The sequence below is a fragment of the Pelecanus crispus genome, chromosome 2 (assembly GCF_030463565.1).
Source record: "Pelecanus crispus isolate bPelCri1 chromosome 2, bPelCri1.pri, whole genome shotgun sequence".
Taxonomy (NCBI): domain Eukaryota; kingdom Metazoa; phylum Chordata; class Aves; order Pelecaniformes; family Pelecanidae; genus Pelecanus; species Pelecanus crispus.
The window spans coordinates 136,468,106-136,485,964 of record NC_134644.1 but is presented as its reverse complement, the minus strand read 5'-3'; the positions used below and the strand labels follow the sequence as shown (position 1 = coordinate 136,485,964).

Here is a 17,859-nt window from a genome sequence, read left to right as displayed (position 1 = left end):
GCCAAGGTATGGTTCAGACCTTTGGTGGGTTCACGGCTCTGGAGCTCCTCACCTTGGCACTGAGGCACTCTGTATGACAGCATCTCACTATGTTTTACTACACTGGCTGCAGGCAAGCAAGTTTCAGATGGGAGCTTCTTTCCTCTGCTTCTGTTATAGAGTAAGACCTTTATTTTTCATTTATGCTTTAGAGCACTGGCAGTTAGATTAGAGAAGACCGTCATTACTATGAGCAACAGGAGACATACTTCCTCCAATTTTATATTTAAAGTTCTGTATTTTGGCAAACCAAAGTCTTTTATAATAACCAGGGGAGCACTCATGTGAGGCAGTAGTTCATGACTATATTAGTCATGAACAGTAGTTCATGACTAATATAATATTGTCTGTAACACCGGTGAAATGTTTTTTGTAATTTTATTTTTTTTTTTTTTTTTTTGAGAGGAAAACCCTAGGGGCCATGACCAGCAATTTCTAAATTGAAAAAAATTTTGAGAAAAATTTTTGAGCAAATTCCATTAAATCCATCTATTCATAAGCACAGGTCTCCTATAAGCAAATATCTCATGTTTAGTCCCCTAGTTGCACCATTTACCTATTTTCTTTCCTCCTAGTATTTTGTACACTTAGTGAACTATAGTGTACCACATAGGTAGAGAGTAAGTTGCTGACTCTCAGTTAAGATATAAGCAGGTTCTATGGAAGAAAGTATCTCTTGAGGTTATCCAGTTGCTCACAGTTTGATCTGGCAGTACACTTTGAAACACCAACCACTTGTCACATAGCAAAGTTTGGTAAACGTGTGTTTGCAAACTTGCTCAGTTCTGACTCACCTGTTCTTTTAAAATTTTTGCATCTCTTACTCCTGTCTTGAAACTTCAAAAATGAAGAAAAAAAAAATGTTTAGAGTATGCCATTCAACCAAGCATATCATAAGATGTGGCTTTTATCTTGTGATATGAGAGGGGGAAGAGGACATGCAGAGGTACCCAACGAGCAGACCCCTGGGATTTAATGGCACTCTGTAATGGATCTGTTGCCTTGCAGGAATACACAAACCTCCTGGTAGGCTTTTCTTGTTCTGAGTCCAACCTGATTCAGACAGCACATGTAAAATGTTGAATGGGCCACAGTAGTTTCAGCAGTAGTTTCAGCATCATTGGGTCAAGATGTAATTCTAGTGGGATACCTGGGATTTTAGTATATCACAAGAAAGGCCAGTGAGTTGCATCACATTCACTATTTTTAACTTAGTTAGCTTTCTCCCACCATTCTGAGGCAATGGCATCACGTAATAAAAAGGATATTGTTTTCCTGGATGAGCTGTGCTGTGTTTGTTCCCTCATCGATCCTAGAGCACCTTGTCCTGGCTAAAGGACCTTCTGTCTTTCCAAGTGATGCTGAGCCTTATCAGTCCGCCTCAAAGGCACTGTTTATTGCCCCCAGGTACTCTGACTTCTTCTTGTGCTTCATCCACATCTTCCTCAGGAGGCTGGGCGTCCCGCACAGGTTGCCTCCTGTCAGCGGTAGGGAAGCTTCTGCTGCCGGTGGCAGGGTCAAGTCATACTCTGCCGTCTTCCTCCAGTGCTGCCTGTGGCTAGCAAATGAAGGACAGATACGTAAAGCATTCATCTCCGTGGCCCTTGTCCCCTGCTTACGACCACTAGCCATTGAAAACCAAGGGCTGCCTGTTTGAAAAGGTTCATCCGTGCCTCGCCTGTCCCTGGGACTGGCAGGTCCGGGGTGAGCTCCACCTGGCCAAGGGGGCTACGCTGGCTTACCCTGTCTGAGAGGGATTTATGTCTCTGTGTACAAAGTGTGAGGACACTGTGACAATGAGCATGTTACTGTCCCTCCGGTGGCAATGGCAGCACTGCAAATATCATCCAGATCCAGGTCTGGGTTGACTGTCTACTGATGAGTGCATTTGTACTATGGTCAAGCTGTTCCTTCATTACCCTTAAAGACAATAAAGCTTTGTTTAAAAAAATATTTCATTACATTTTCTAATCTGCCTTAGGGCAAATATAACAGACTTCTTAATGGGAGAATACTTAAATTTTGAATCTAGATGCTTTTCTTTCTAGTGATAAAACAGAGCTGTAACTGGCACCAGGGCAGCTGTATAAATGGCCATGGCTGACAATATCATCAGCATGTCCTTTAGTCGATCTCTCCCTGCCTTTGGGAAGCAAGTGGCATGGCTTTACTGTAAATCACTGAGGTTTTACAGCTGTGATTCACAGGAGATCTGCAGCTGAGCACTTCTTTGTGTTTCTGGTGAGAGGGTGACCTGTGGCGGAGGTGCCTCGTCCCCTTCCCTGCCCAGCAGCACCCCACACGCAGCCCCCCAGGCTTGGCTGGAGGGGTGGGAAGGGACTTACTCGTCTGTAGGGGTGCCGTCACCTGCGGGCGAGTCTGTGACAGCCACTGCTTTCGCTGTGATATGGGCAACTGGCGATGGTGGGAACTGTGGGAGGAAAAAGCACATCATTAGGAAATGCCACTGATGAGTAGGGACGCCAGGTTTGTCTGAGGAAAGAGGCTGTTTTAGGAAAAAAGAATAAATGCTGTAAATCTCTTAACAAGAGAAAGCAGGCTGGCTAAGGACTTGACTGCCCAACTCTTACCCGCACAAATAGTGATTGCTCATGCAAACGGTCTCATTGAGCTCAGCACAGGGCTCGTATGAGCAAGAATTACACCTCCCATCGAAGGAGGGAGGCTTGCAGAACTTTTTATTCCCTAGTTTTTATGTCCAGTTTCCCAAGGAGACGAGGCTTTATGCAGACTGAGCAGCCTGCCCCTTATAGCTCCCCACAGGCCACCTCTACCACTGGCTAGGAAGCAGCTGTCCCAGCCGTCGCCGTTTCTTGAGCATTCAGAAATGCTTCCCTCTTTTGCTGGGTGCGGCTCTGTGGCATGGGGGGGCCCTAGTTCATGCCCCAGTTCTGCCATGGCCCCAGAAGTGCCTAATCATCGACCTCCTCCTTGTCTTATTCAATCATAAATTGCCCGCCAGAACTGAGTTACATTTTCCCATAAACAGGCCACTGAGACTGGCATATCCTCCAAGATGGTAAGCTAAAGTGTGGCTTGCTCAGAAATAGAAAAAAGAAAGTAAAAAATTGTGATGTGCTCTTGTCATTTCAGGTAATAAACACACTTAGTGATTTTACTGGCAATACTGAAAAATTTCTTCATATTATTGTCACTACTATAACTGGTCTTAAGCTGTCTAGGGCTATTTGTCCTGGGATTAATCTGAGACTGGAAACATTTAGGTGTGCTCTGCAAGTATCCCAAGACTTAAAGATGTTTAAAATCATTTTTACAAGCATCCTTTGAAATTTAACTGGGTTAATTATTGGTAGGTGCAATTAGTTTCATTACACTGAATACCATTAATTTTGACCACCCCTCAATATTGTAGAGTCATTTTTCTCGAGTTCAGCCCAGCTACCAGCTAGCAAGTATATTGCAACTATCCAAAAGTGCATTTGAAGCCATAAAGTTTCTATAGTGTGGTCTGGTGTTGGTCAGAAACTTTTTGAAGGACTATTTTCTGTTTGCAAATCTAGTTTTTATAAAATGTAGGGACTTTGAAAATTGCTTTTTGGTAAGAAAAAGCAGGGAGGGAAAATGTATTAGTAAAGCTGAGTCATTTTTAACCAAAACACTTTGTCTGTCCATTACAGAACAAATTTTTGGTTTTTGTATTGTGATTTTCCCATCAACACTTTATTGACATTTTTGATTAATCTGATTATCATGTCAGGCTGGCATTCTGCAGAACATGAATTATTTGATGCTTGTTCCGCTTTAGAAATTAATTTTTTCCCAATTTGTAAAATTCCCTGAGAAACAAGAGGCTAATTCCTTCCAGCTCTTCCAGGTGGCTGAGCATCCAGAATGGGAGCCTACCTGTTTCCATCCCACAACCCTTCTTGATTCCTTGAGGGGCAGCTGTCCTATGCCAGTCTCCGCTCCCAGCTCAGGATCCTCTGGCATAAATCATGTCTCAAAGCCTTAACGAAGACTGTGAAATCTGCATGTACTCTGACAGACTGACATGCTGTTGATGCAGAACATGCTGACAGGTACTAAGTTTTAAGATGCATCAGACAGTGGTGGCTGGTCTTGCTGTATTTACTTACCAAAGATTTTCCATCCAATAGGTGATTACAGGACTTGGATGACTCTCGTTCAGTAATTCCCACTGCAAAGCATAAGAAATATGGCATTATTGGTAATTATCCCATTGGAAGAGCTTGTATTAAAAGCCTCCTTCCATGCAGTTAAACCCAGATATGAACAGAGCCCAGATTTAGTTTATAGTCCCACTAGATTTGATTATAGCCAAAACTGCAGAAGTTTTTTTATAATGAACATCTACTGTGATGTCAAAATAAGTGATTTTGGAATTGCTTAAGTCATTCTGGAAAGTCACTCAACTGCTTGCTCCTAGACTTTTCAAATGAGATGATGAACGGTCCTTTGCTGACCAAGCGAAGTGGGAGCCCTTCCTCCTCTGTGAACACTCATGGGTACATACGCACAAAGAGCGGTCCCATCTGCTGCTCCTCTGCAGAGGTTGGGTAACGCAGTTTTTGTGCGTCTTGGAGCTCCCACTGCCAGGTTTGTCCTGCCTAGGAGATCATTCGCCTTTCTGGATTGCCCTGGGGAGTTATTCTTACCTGGGCAGAGATGTGTGCTACATCCACCCCATCACAGGGAGGGATTTCAACCTTTCTGTCTGCCCGTGGCTGAGTGGCACCTCTCTCTGCTGTCCTCAAACCTGGAGTTACAGGTTAGCCTTTGAGTTAACCTCTGAGTTAACCTCAAACTTTTCAAGTGAGTGCTCTGCTGATAACTTATCCATGGATAAATGCTCACTGCTAGTTGTGCTGAGGAAATGAAAGAGTGAGGGATGTCAGATTTTCTTCATGAAGCCAAATTTTCCCATTTGGCTGTGGGAATGTGGAGGTCTCTCTTTTTCTTTCTTTTTTTTCTTTTCTTTTCTTCTTCTTTCTTCCTGTTCCTGACTGGTTTTGGTTGTCTGCAGTCTTTTAAAAGGATATTCAGGTAAGTGAAGAGCAAAGATCTACAGAAACACCAAGATTCACCAGGACAGGGGACAGAATATGATTCACAACCACTGTGACCAGTGGAATATCAATAATGACAGCAAACATCAGAAATAGCCAGGGTGCTGCTTATAGTGCTGTCTCCAGCACGAGTTAGCAATCAATCAGAACTGTCTTCTCCTTCTGGGAGCAATATTTGACCATGATAAATATCTTAACCAGACTCTCTCCACCCACCCCACCCCCCACCAGTAATTCTATTAGGTACCTAACTGTATCCCTCATGTCAAAGTTTAATTCAATCACCTCCTCTCATCTTGCATATTAGGTACTAACAATATTCAGCAAGTGGCTCCAGGCATCAGTGCTTCTGCTGATGTCCACGTTTCTTTTTTTTTTTTTTTTTTTTGTTTGCTCTTATATTGTCTGATTCTTCCCTTCAGCCTGTCCCTCTTCTTATTAGATATAGAAAAAGTTATGACAAAGTTTTAGCAAAATATGCAAGCAAAAGTAAGTCCTCATGGCTTCGGGTTCATAAGCACTCTTCAGGACAGTGGTGGCTGGGTGTGGTGTGAATTCCACTTCCAGAAGGTGCTATGGATATCCAGGCCTGGGACAAGGGTTGCTCCACATCCGTTATTCTGATTTGCTCTGTGTTTCCAAGATGAGGACTTGTACAACAACTTGGTACAAAACTGAGTACTTCTTTCCTGGAGAACAAGTGCAATTTTTTAAAATCTGTTCATCCTGCGAGGCAAAGCACAGCTTTGAGTGCAGTCAGGGGTTTCTCATTCTGGTCTTCCACTACACTTACTTGCCTTCCTGCATGCTGGAATGCACTGTCCTTATGCTTTGCTATTTGTGTAGGGTTTCCAATGCTACTAGCAGTAAGTGTGCTGATGCTCCCATCTATGCTCTTGTTTACGCATTTTTCACTTCCTCTGGAAGTTGAACTGTTCACTCTGTGATCCAGATTTCAAGTTGTGCTTTACCAAATCTGAAGTGTCCTTAATATTCAATAGTACTTGTGTACGGAGCAAACATGGAAAACTCTACAGACACTACTATTTCCAGTAAGAAAGTTGAAGAATGTTTTTGAAGAGTGAAATTTGTGTGGAGGTCACATTTGTACAGAGATTAATGAAAATCGATGATACATATCCATACATATACCTCACTTTATATCACATTATGCTGGCTACCCAGCTGTTGAGAAACAGTTGGAGAAACCTTTCTGGACTCTCTCATGGCACCCTATTCTCTGTGTAGGTATTATTAGTACAGTGCATACTGAAATCAGACACAGCAGCACATCATAGCAAAGAGCTATTTTTATTTTCATACAAATATTTGCAAACACTTCTACTTTCCTCCCCTTAAAATGCTAACTATGTAAAGTCAGGCACTCAAAAGTTATGAAATACCAGAATTGGACCAAAGTTATTTCAGCCCCCCAAGGATCTAGATATTGAGATTCAGTCTCTAATTTGTGACTGGAAACCATTTTTCCACAGACTTTCTGCTTATCTTATATAGACAGCGTTCACTCAGAAAGCAGTTGTTCATCCTTAGCTTTTATTTCTCAGAGCACAGTCCTATACTTACTTTCCCCACCAGTGAATCCTCTGAGGACAGAACTATTAATATTTTCACTGGCTTTTCTGGATTGCTGATCACTGTGGTCATCATCTGCACAAATGTTTTTAAAAAAAACCCAGCTTTGTCACCTCCTGGAGGACAAGGAGTTATGCCAGGGCAACAGAAGTAGGTACTGAGTTTAAGATCAGAAGTTCCTGGGATTCTTTTTTGCAGAGGCTTGAGGAGGATGCAGCACTGTTCATAGTCAAAGCACAGTTTTTAGTGCAGCAGGAACTGAGCGCTCCTGGGTGTTGCAGTCACCCAGAAAAGGGGGATACATGGGCTGTGTGAGGTGATGAGCATCGCTGAGGAGTCTGGTGGCAGTGATGGACAGACCTGAAGGAGCTATTGCAGGAGACGCTCTGCCGTGGCCCCTGAGCACCTTTTGTGCTGGGGGGGAACAGGGATCCAACGAACAACCTCGCCATGCAGCACAAGCTCAGGCAGCCCTGCAGCAGCTCTCGTCTTGTCCAGATGCTCCTGGTGAGTTTGTCCTGTCCCGTTCTTCTCACTCCCTCCTTCCACTCCTCAGTCAGTCCTTTTTGTTTTATTTTTTTGTTTGAATTTAAACTTAGTTTCTCCCTCTTTGCCATTCAGCATCCCAGTGTCTTTGCCCAATTACTTCCCTTTCTCCCCCTACGAGAACTGTTTCCCCCTTTTTTGCTCTTCTTTTTGGATTCCTACATCTTTTCTCCTGTTTGCACCTATCTCTCATCCTTTACCTCTTGTTGCCCCTAACAGCAGGGACCAGCAGTCCCTCCTTTCTCCCCCGCTGGCTCTCAGCCACCCACTACCCCACAGCCGGTCCCAGCCACTCCTCCTCCTCTCTCCGCTCCAGCCCCAAAGTCCCGGCTTTTTGTTCAGCCATTTCTTGGCTCCGGTCCCAGGTTGAGACCTTTCCCTATGGTCCCAAGCTCAGTTTGTTCCTTCCCAGTTTCCCAGGCCCTGCTCTTGTCTGGCCTGTGTTCAAATGGGATGGCTCACGAGTAATGCAGTTGCAGCCCGGTGGTGTGAGGAACAGGCACCTTCATGGTAGTATCTGCTTTACAGAGTTAGCACCTTTTAACAGCTAAATGTCCAATATCTCTGCCGAACACGTGCCATACGGGATTTTTTCAAAGGCTTATGACTTGACTGCATCTGGGTGGTTTTTCAAGGGAGAGCAAAAGATACGTTTTTGATTAAAAGGCCACCCCTTGCCAAACTGCATGGCCCTGCTCCAGCTTTGACCTTCCAAACATAACACACCAGCACTGAAGGAGCTGAATGACCAGTCTATTTATGTTTACTCATTTCCTTGGTTTTGCATTGGCAAACTCTATTTTTCCTTCACGGGTTCTCACAAATATGCTGAACAAGTTTTGGTTGAAAAAACAAAATCAAGTCTGTGGCTGACATCCAGGATCTAAAATTTCATCCCAGTATGTTCTGGCAAGTTCTAAGCAGGGATCTTATATAATAAGATGACTCAGGCAAACTCAGGAATATGCAATCTATCATCTCCAAAATATTGTCAGCCTTTGGAAAAGGAGCATTTATGACTCTGAATAAAGCAAGACCTCTGCAATGCCATGGCCGTTATCTCATTAATTCCACCAGACATTTTAAGCATGGAAGTATCCTTCAGGTACACAACAAAGCGCTTGCTTTGCTGCAAACTAAAAGACTGCAATATCTAAAAATGTTCTGAATCCACAGAGGAATAAAGCTGCTTCTGCGAACTTACTGTGACGTGCAGCGCCCTTGGTGGGGCAGGGTCCCCGCTGCCCACTCTGCAGGCGGCTCAAGCCCCGCACCTCATCTTCGCTGTAAAGCACCTGGAGGAGGTCACCCTGCTGGGGCTGCAGCTTCTCTGTCCTTTGGGGCCGACGATCGGATACGGCTACCACCTACAAGGGAAGAGGCAAAACCATCCTGTTACACCCGGCCTTGGAGGTAAGGTGGTCTTGTCAAGGTCCACGGGGGAGCAGCACGGCGCTTGCTCTTCCCACTGCTTTATTGTCATCCAAAGGGGATTTTGTTGCGTGGGGACTGTGGGATTTGAAGGGTTTGTTTTGTTTGGGTCCTGCCTCCATGCATGAGATGTATAAAAGTATGGGAAAATCAAGTGTGGTCTCTCTGGGACCCAGCTACTTAGTTGCACCTCTCTGTATTCTTCTCAGGAGATTGAAATGTGGTCCTTTTCAAGATCTACTGAATAGGATATGCCTTTGAGACAGCTCAAATTTAATTTCTTATTGCATCATATCTTGGGCAATCAGTTAAACTTATGCAATGTGAATTACAAATGCTATTTCTTCATTGCCTCTCCCATCTTTTGGACTTATTTACATTTTATACCTCCTAAATGACTACAGAGGATACAAGGCAGTGAATAATTGTGCTCCTAGAGATTAATTTTCACAAATATTAGCTCGCACAAACAAAACTCACCGAGCGCTGCATCTTTGAACATTAGGCCCCCTGTATCTCAGACAGAGTCCCTGAAAACCAGCATGAACAAAATCAAGTTCTTTTCTACATCAATGATGACTAAGCCATGACACTCACTGTGCTGCCACAGGCGACTGGGGAGGCCAGAGCTAATGTGAGCTTAAAAAACAGGGATAGGCTCCAAGCAGGTGGATCTGTCAGGACAGTTATCCAGGATGGCCCGGAAACAAGATTAAAGTCCTGACAGCAGGGAAGGAGTGTTTCATACTTGGTATTTTTTTATTCTTCTCTGAAGACTTGCTACTGTCATACAGAGAACAAGTTACACAGGACAAAGATCCAAACCAGCAAAGAAAGAAGACACATGGCAACTATTCTGATTAGTTTCCTATTAGACTTACTTATGTTGATCTCTTGTTGGAAGACCAGGAGAAAAGCAGTTACTTGCATCTAACTGATGACTGATAGTTGCCATTTATGTGTTTTATATATAAATACAGTTATTTTGTCTCAAGACTGAGACCAGCAACTGACCAGTCCACTACTGGCACAGAAAAAGCCTTAATTACATCTATTGCTCTGCCTTCTAACATACACTCAAGATAAAAACAAGACCGCATTCAAGCATGTCCCCACACATAAAATTGTCCATTTTCTTTAAATAAGTTTTAATTCAGTTTGCCATTAATCTGCAATATTCTGTGTACATGAATTTTACACAGATATAAAACCACATGAAAACCAATGTTTTCCAAAACAGGAAAAAAGAAAAACCCCAACCTGGCCACTTTTCTCTCTTTTGACTCCATGTACCTTCAGGAGTCTGGAGAAGGCTACATAACCTAGATCCTACGGATCAGCAGGTCAAGGAGCAGAAACTGCCCAACAGCAAGCAAAAATACTGCTGGAAAGGGCTGGTGAGGCAACCAAAGCCTAATCCAAGACCTAAGAGGGGTTTTCTCTTAGTTCTATGGATTTTGGCACACAGCCTAACACAGTCCTTCCTCCCTAAGCTACTTAAGGACATGCCCAGTGTTAAGTTAAAGTCAAGGGACTACTGGTGTCCTTGAAGACAAGCATGTGCTAAAGGAGGCTGCGGCTGGGGCCCAGCTCTACCGACCATGGATCTGGTGTTGCCAGACAGAGCCGAGCCTCAGCATCACCCCGATAATTCAGAAACAAGGGTGATGCTGGTGGTGGGAGGCCTCCTGTTCCTGCTTAAGCAGTTGCCGTTGGCTCTCTCCCAGCTGCCCCTGGACCAGTTCCAGGACCTCCCCATCCCTCTCCAGCATCTCCTCGCAGGCTGCAGGCTCCCGTGTCCACGCACAGGCGTGCAGCCCACCGCATCCCCCTGACCACCCGAACCTTGCAAGCTGCTTACCAGAGGCATTACCCCACCATCACCACAGCAACCTGTCTTAATTACGAATATGATGAGGCGGTGGCTGGCAGGGGTCTCTCATGACAGCCCTTGGAGTCTGCCTCACATGAACCAAGCTCTTCCAGCTGTCAAAGGATGCTACAAAGCTCACCTTTCCTACCAGCTCTGGAAATATGTGCAGTGCTCTTGGTCACACTCAGTCTTCTTCAGTGTGTGACAGAAAATATCTGCAACCCTCTGATACAGAGAGACCTGAGGTCGCTTCTTTTGCATGGTCATGGAAAGAGCATTTTTGGTAAGACGGATGCTGGCTGCAGTCATCTTTAATCCTGAAAGTGGCTTATTTGATCAATGTAAACCACCACAAACTTGAAACTTAACAATCTGCCTATGCATTGCAAAAGATGAAATTCAGCTTGGGGAAAGGAAGAAGGATTTTAAACTCCATTAATAGCAGGAATTATTTAGGCCTGTTGTCTCTGTTTTCAAGATTCCCTGTTACACGTCGTACCAGTAATGCCAAAAAGGCCTTCAAGCAGAAGAATCTGTATAAATAAGTTGCAATGCCATTTTCCATTACAGCTGGAGACAAGAGTGTAATCTCTATAGCACGTCTTCAGTTAACATCTCTGTCTGCAGCATTTGGCTGCAGTACACTTTTGGAGTTCCTTATCTCTTAATTCAAGATTTCACCATGACTTTCGCTACCTCACCCATTACTGTCATATGTAGACTTATCTAGGTCAGGAAACTAAACCTGCGGTAGTGCAGTTTTGATGTAAACTGGAGCTGACATTTCTCTAGGGTACCTAGGGTAAGGCAGAAGGATCAGCTGGAAGTCACTTTTCTTTTCTAGCTGTACCAGGGAATTTAAATCTGTCCGAATGGCAGAGTCAGCCAAACTATGCAGAATTAGTAAACTGCTCTCTAAGTAACTACTGTTTTTAGAACCTGTAAGTCCCTTGACTGGCTCAGTCTGTTTGCAGGATGCCAACTGTGAATTCAGAGCTCAGCAAAGTCTCTTTTTTGTGGATTTTACCACCTGGCATACCCACTGTTGGAAGTAGCTGTGTTAAGCGGGGAGCACGGAGGACACAGGCGGGTTGCAGAGCAGTGCAGAGGATGTTCCAACAACCCAGCCAGTGCTCCTCGACCCAAAATCCCACCGCCAAACCAACAGCCAACCAGAAAAGGTGACAATTAAACATCTGGCTTTGGATAAAACTTTGAAGCTTAGAGGCTGAACAAGAAAGTGCTTGTTAGCGGAGGAAATGCCAGATTGGTAGAGTTAAGCTCTTTTTGATGGTCTAATGCTGATCTGATTTTTTAATGTGGCAGCACTAGCATGCACAGAGGGATTTGCCATTTTTCTGCAAAGTAGCCAGGTACCGGTGTCCAAACAGTTCTACCCAAAAGATTTTGGGGCCAGAAGAGCAAGGGAAGAGAAGGGAAGGATCTACTGTCTCTGGAAATAACTCTCAATAGGGCAATAGGAACTGCAAATAAGGATATTGGTGAAACACTCAAAAAAAAGAAGGTGCTTCCCCTTTTCTCTCACCCTTCCACAGTCATGACTGTGCTTTTGGGATGGGTTCTTGAATGTGATGGAAGTTAGTCACCCCAGAAAGTCAGTCATTTGAATGTTAAATCACTTAATGCTACACTGCTTGAGTATTTCTGCCGGGGAAAAAAGGTCTGGCAGATGGCCACATTGCTTGCTATTTTTGCCCTTGCCGAGGATTAAAGTTGTGCATCCACTGCAATCACCAGAGCAGAAGATTTCATGTTAGCTGAGGCATTTCTACAGCACTGACTGCAGGTGCAGAGGTAAAAGTGAAAAATAAATAATCATTCTGCTACTTTTCTGTGGGTTTAGAAATTGGCAATCACAACTTCCTCCCAGGCACGTATATTCCAGTATGTGCAATTCATTTGAATGCTTGCGCACAAGCTGCAAGCAGCTGCATCACACTGAAGAAGGGGAATGCACAAGTCTAAGAGTTGACTGTGCCAATTGCTTTGGTTTGAGAGCCTTGCTTGTTTTCTTAGCTGGAGCTGCAGATCATTCCTCAGGCTCCGTGCTCCCACTGCCAATACAGCACTGCCTGCATCATGACTAAGGGCCAATCAAAGGACATCTTTAATCGGGGTCAGGAAAGCCCCAAAGGAAAACAAAAATCCTCTAAAAATACAGCAACAAACCAGGGACTTTCTGATCTTATTTTCTTAGACCTTTATGAGTAGAGTGCTGCTACAGCAGCTGATCCAATCCAAATGAAGTATTAGAGTCTCCCATTTAGCAGAAAAAACAACCGTCTATCTGCTGACGTTCAGAACATGATAACAGACATACAGTTGCTCTCGATGAGAGCTAGCTGAAAATTTTCCAGCTGAATAGTTTTATGAGAAAATTCTGGTTAAAAATCTGGGCTTTTTGTTGGAAAAGTATCTATTTTCTTAAAAAAATTGAGAAAGTATCTAAGCATTTTGTTTTATTAAGTCAGAATGGTTCACTTTTGGTTTGGACTTTTCTGCTATTTTTATATTACATGGAAAACAAAATATACGAAAGGCATAACACATAAAAAAGAGATATCTCAAAATGGCTTTTTTTGAGTAACACTCTGGCATTCTGACTTTCATCCTCATTTGGAATGAAGAGTCATTTTGAAACCTCAGCCTGAGTTACAGGACAAAAATTTTCACAGTTTGAGAAAAGACACACATACATAGTTTCTACCCAAGCATGACAGGTGTGTTATTGACCCTTCCTGGGGACCACTTCAGGCATCCTGTGAAGTATTGGGATGCTGTGATCCGCTTTAATAACAAGAGAGGGGGTGGGAGTGAATGTGGTGAGTTTTTTTGCAGTGCACGGGTAAGGGGGGACCTTTAGTGCTGTAGGGAGACCAGGGAATCAGGAATACGAAGAGGAGGGTATTTAGAAATGAGGATGGGTCTGGGAAGTGGGACAGGGCATGGACAAAGGAAAGGCCACGGACCAAAATTTTTCAACAAAGGGCTAGAGAAGAGACAGGTCTGTAGTGAAAAGAAATGCCTTAGCAGAAGAGTTTCAAAGCTTGTAAAAAGTGCTTTGATATGCACAAGAGAAAGAGGCCGTCATTCCCGCAAGTCAGAACTGCGATAGAAGGATAGTGGAAGGGGTTGTGAATGGGCCAAGCAGATTTAAGGAGGGAAAACTGTCTCTGAAGACAAGAAACCTCATGCCCATGTGTCCAAGCTTGGAAAACATTTTCTCAGAGCATGAAAAATTTCAGTTATTTGAATCTGGCGGGGGTACCTCACCTGCAGGGAGTGGGCAAAGCTCCAGCTGTGCCCTCTGTGCCGGTGCACCGGGGGTGAGTCAAGGACAGGCAGACACCGCTGGGATCAAGGGACAAGCATCCTCCTGTGGCTCGCTCAGAGCCATCTTTTTGAGTTGAGGTTACAGTCCATTGCTTGGTGCTTTTCTCCAAATTCCCCAGGGAATGGGATACCGGCTCCTTGATTAATGCATATGTGTATTGATATGATTTGTTTGCTTTTCATTCCTGCCTGTCCCTCTGGCACTATTATTAAGGCTCTATGGATAAGAATTAAGTCTGTGATTCCCTCAGATGACCCATGTCGATAAGCTGCTCTGTTCATTTTGACTGGCTCTGCACATCAAGACCATATTTTTTGAAGTTTCAAAGCCCTTCTGTAAATAAACCGTAACTTTACAGAAACTCCCCTTTCTGTTTCCCGCCCCACTTCCTGCATCACACGCTGATGCACTTCTTTCCCCTGAAAGATCTGCTTCCCATTTATCCACAGCATTTTTAAGGCTAAATGTAGCCAACTAGAATTTAAAAAAAAAAAAAAAAGAGGGAAAGAAAAGGAGATTTTTCTTACACTCTTTGTTAGGATGTGCTGCGTACTTTTGGCTCGTCTTCTGGCAGGACTACATGCTGTGAAAAGAAGAACAGGAACGCGGTCAGGGTGCAGTGGAGGTGGACAAGATGAGGTAACACATGCCTCTAAAAGTCCCCTGTGAGAATATACTGGGGTCATGGGAGGAGGGAAGGGGGAGAAGAAAGGGTTTAAGGATTCCAGCTGAAACAACCCAAAAGAAAGTCCTTTTTAATGTCATCTCAGAGACCATGCTCTAGCTATACAATACAGACATCCGTGGGCACAGGGCAACAGCCTTCCCCAAATTTCTGCACCTCTCCCATAAGGTTCCAGGAGGAACTGTACTTCTCCTTCCTGAGTTTTGATCTGGCCTCCCACCTGCTGATGTTTCAGTAGAAAATGAGCTTCTCTTTCCATCCAGTCACCTTCATACATGACTAGTGTATACATTAACTTTGGAGAGGCCTATCATTTTATCTAGATAGGGACTTCTTCAATCAGCTCAAACTCCTTCGTGGTGTCATTTCACTTTTACTGCATGACGTCCAAAGCACAACATTTGCACTAAGCCTAGTCCTTTCTTTTCAATCCTCAAAATGACCCATTCCGTTCTTTGACTTGAGGCATTTTGCTTAAAGTCTGTTTCTCAGTTTTATTTCTTAGACCCATGAAGATGCCAAAATCATAGGCAAAGCAGAATCACCAGCCACAAGACACACAAGATGCCAGGACCATAAGCCAAGCTTTTGACTGGACTGAAGCGATTCGTTTTGGGTGAGGGGTTTTTTTTTGGACAAAGTGAGGATTGTTTAAACACTTGTTTCAGTTTGACTTGAAACTGGCCTGAAAGACTCTGTGATACTCCTAGCTCTCCTTCTCATCATACCTTTGCTCTTTAAAATTATTACCCTCCCCTGTGTTCAGGCTACAGGAGCTACAGGATTTAGCAGCCAGTGACAGAAACAGGCCTGCAAAAACCTGCCAAATTCAGAGAATTAACTCCAATTCTAAAGGCTGACCCTGAGGGCGAGGCACATGAATGGGGGTTTCCTATTCAGCCTCCGTGTATAATCCGAAGGCTTTGAAGAACCAGGAATGATTGTTACGGGATGACCGGTGACTCACTCTCCAGGTGAGCTTTCCTTTACATTTTTGGAATATATTCCACTCCAGGAGTTGCAGTGCTTATCGCTGCTATGTATTAATGTTTGCAAAGAGTTTTGAAGCTGTGGAAGCAGCTGGAGGTCATCCAAGGCTGCTCGTTACTGCAACCAAACTCCTATCCTCTGATGGCAGGAGTAAGAAGTGACTGGGCTTTTCCAGGTATAAGCAGAGCTGGCAGTGGGACCCAAGTCGCTCTTCCTAGACAGCTTGTGTTTGTCTAAAAGCCACCGTTTTAGACCCAGTGAGGATCTAAGTGCTGAGCATTAGGACCCCACTGGATAGAAATGAAGTTTTGGCCTATGCTCTGCCCATAGTGAAACAGGCCAGCCCCAGGGAGGTGATCAATCTTGCCCAGGGTCCCTGCCAGGAAACCATTGCAGCACAGGGTCCTTCCACACTGAGCTCATCACAAGTTATCTGCCTGTACAGAGCTTGAGAGTGTGCTAAGCTGTCAGTTCGATTACAGCCTGTTTTGCATGGAGTGATATCCTCAGGGATTCCTACTGCCTTCTCCTGCAGGACATGTTTTATATTTTAAACCATGGTGAGTGTGGGATGAAAACCAGACAAACATAGTGAAGGTGAGTTTTTGCCTAGGAATATGTTGTAACTTGTTTTTGAAGCTGCTGCAATCACCATCTTTACTTCTGGAATTTCATCATGTGAGGACTAAACTAATTGCTCACAGGCAAAACACTCAAGTGTAGAAAAGTTCAGTGATGCAAGGATTATCTTCTTGTCTCTCTGGTATTTTATGTATTTTACTGGGCAGTGTGAGGAGCACAGTTTATATAGATTTCGATCAGAAGCAAGTACTGCTGTGCTGTTATTGGTACCCAGGCTGGTGCACAAGGAACAATAAATAAATGTGCCTAATGGTAATAAATTTGCATCTTTTCAGAGTACATGTGATCCACAGTCCAACTCGCTGCCTGTTGTCTGCCAGAGTGAGTGGCAAATGGCTTGCAGGGGCTGAAAAAAGGCAAGGCATGAAAGGGAAGTCACAGCACCAGCAAACATGCAATTACTTGAATAGCCATTGAAGGAAGAGTGAGTCACGGAGGTAGCCAGAAGTGACCCACTTGCACAGGAACACAATGGCAGGAATGCAAACAGTGGGGCTCCGGGGCTCTCCCTGCAAACCTGATTTTCTGCAGGGAGTGGGAGCAGGAAGGGAAGAATGAATCCTTGCAGATGATGTTTCTTGGATTTGCCTGCAAAAGGATGTTTGCACGTACAGCCCAGCTTTCGGGCAACAAAAACAATTACAGGGATGGTTCACTTTGTCATTTCCACTTATATTCTGAAATTAAGCAGCTGAGAGCTCATGCTCGCAGCTTGCAAGCAAAGATCTGATCTGGCCCCACAATTTGTTTTCCCTGCTTTTACCTGCTTTCTTGTTGCTGAAATATGCAGCCATTGAGTTTAAACTAATTTGTTCAATCAAATGCAGACTGGGCTTTGTCCGGTTCTTACTCTTCATTACAAGCAATTAATGTTAATCATGCATTCATTTCCAGGGCATGGCTTTGGAAATGTTCCACTTATTGAGCCAGCAGACTTAAATTCAACATTCATGCAGTTCACCCAGTTCATCTGAGCTGCTAACTGCTCACAGAACTTCATTTTCTTTTCTATTACACAGAATAGCCACACAGTTGCAAGCTGTCACTTTAGCAATTACCTCATAGGTATATCAACACCGATTCCAGATCTCCCAATTTTGCCAGTGCAAAGATTTTACACAGCCACAATGTCGAAGCACCTGCACGGATTAGCTCCAGAAACAAGCAGCGAGCACTGGACTGCAAGCAGAGCACGGCACGGCAGAACAGATGAGCTGCTCACTTCAGAGATTTCCCTGATGCTAAACACCCCATCCATCTAAAAGACAACACCATAGCAGTTGTTACAGTTTTGGTGTACTCACATTTGGATGAAATCACAGTGGTGAAAACTTCTAAATTTTCGTCGCTGCAGCTGTAAATCTGGTGCATTTTCCACCTCTCCCTCCTGACTGCCTTTCAGCTTCATGCAACTGCTCTGAACTTCTGGTAAATAGGTTTCACTAATCCAATCTGGCTCTGTGATCATTGTCCAGATCTACAAAGGACAGACTGATGCTGTGATCTCATCTCATTCCATATTCTTCATTGCAACATTTTCTGCTCCCATCTGCCTTTCTATGAATACTATTAATGCAGAGATTTAATTTAGCTGTTACTTAACCCTCTATTCAGATAGGAACATTTTATTTTATGT

The 17,859-nt window shown here is 44.0% G+C and overlaps 1 protein-coding gene across 1 annotated transcript; it reads right to left on the bottom strand.

Annotated features, from left to right (window-relative positions):
* Window positions 1-1,410: 1,410 nt before the first annotated feature.
* On the bottom strand, window positions 1,411-17,594 carry VXN (vexin). Its single transcript, XM_009486635.2, has 6 exons — window positions 17,528-17,594; window positions 14,434-14,489; window positions 8,452-8,614; window positions 4,158-4,219; window positions 2,385-2,470; window positions 1,411-1,597 (listed from the first exon to the last, which is right to left on the bottom strand). Exons 1-6 carry the CDS (start codon window positions 17,592-17,594, stop codon window positions 1,411-1,413), a joined length of 621 nt encoding a protein of 206 aa, XP_009484910.1.
* Window positions 17,595-17,859: the final 265 nt, after the last annotated feature.

Coding starts and splice junctions, on each gene's coding strand:
- VXN (XM_009486635.2), bottom strand. CDS start 17,594: ATGCACCAGATTTACAGCTGCAGCGACGAAAATTTAGAAGTTTTCACC. Junction 8,615..14,433: donor AGCACATCCTAACAAAGAGT/GTAAGAAAAATC, acceptor CTTCCCTTGTAG/GTGGTAGCCGTATCCGATCG. Junction 4,220..8,451: donor CAAGGGCGCTGCACGTCACA/GTAAGTTCGCAG, acceptor TATGCTTTGCAG/TGGGAATTACTGAACGAGAG.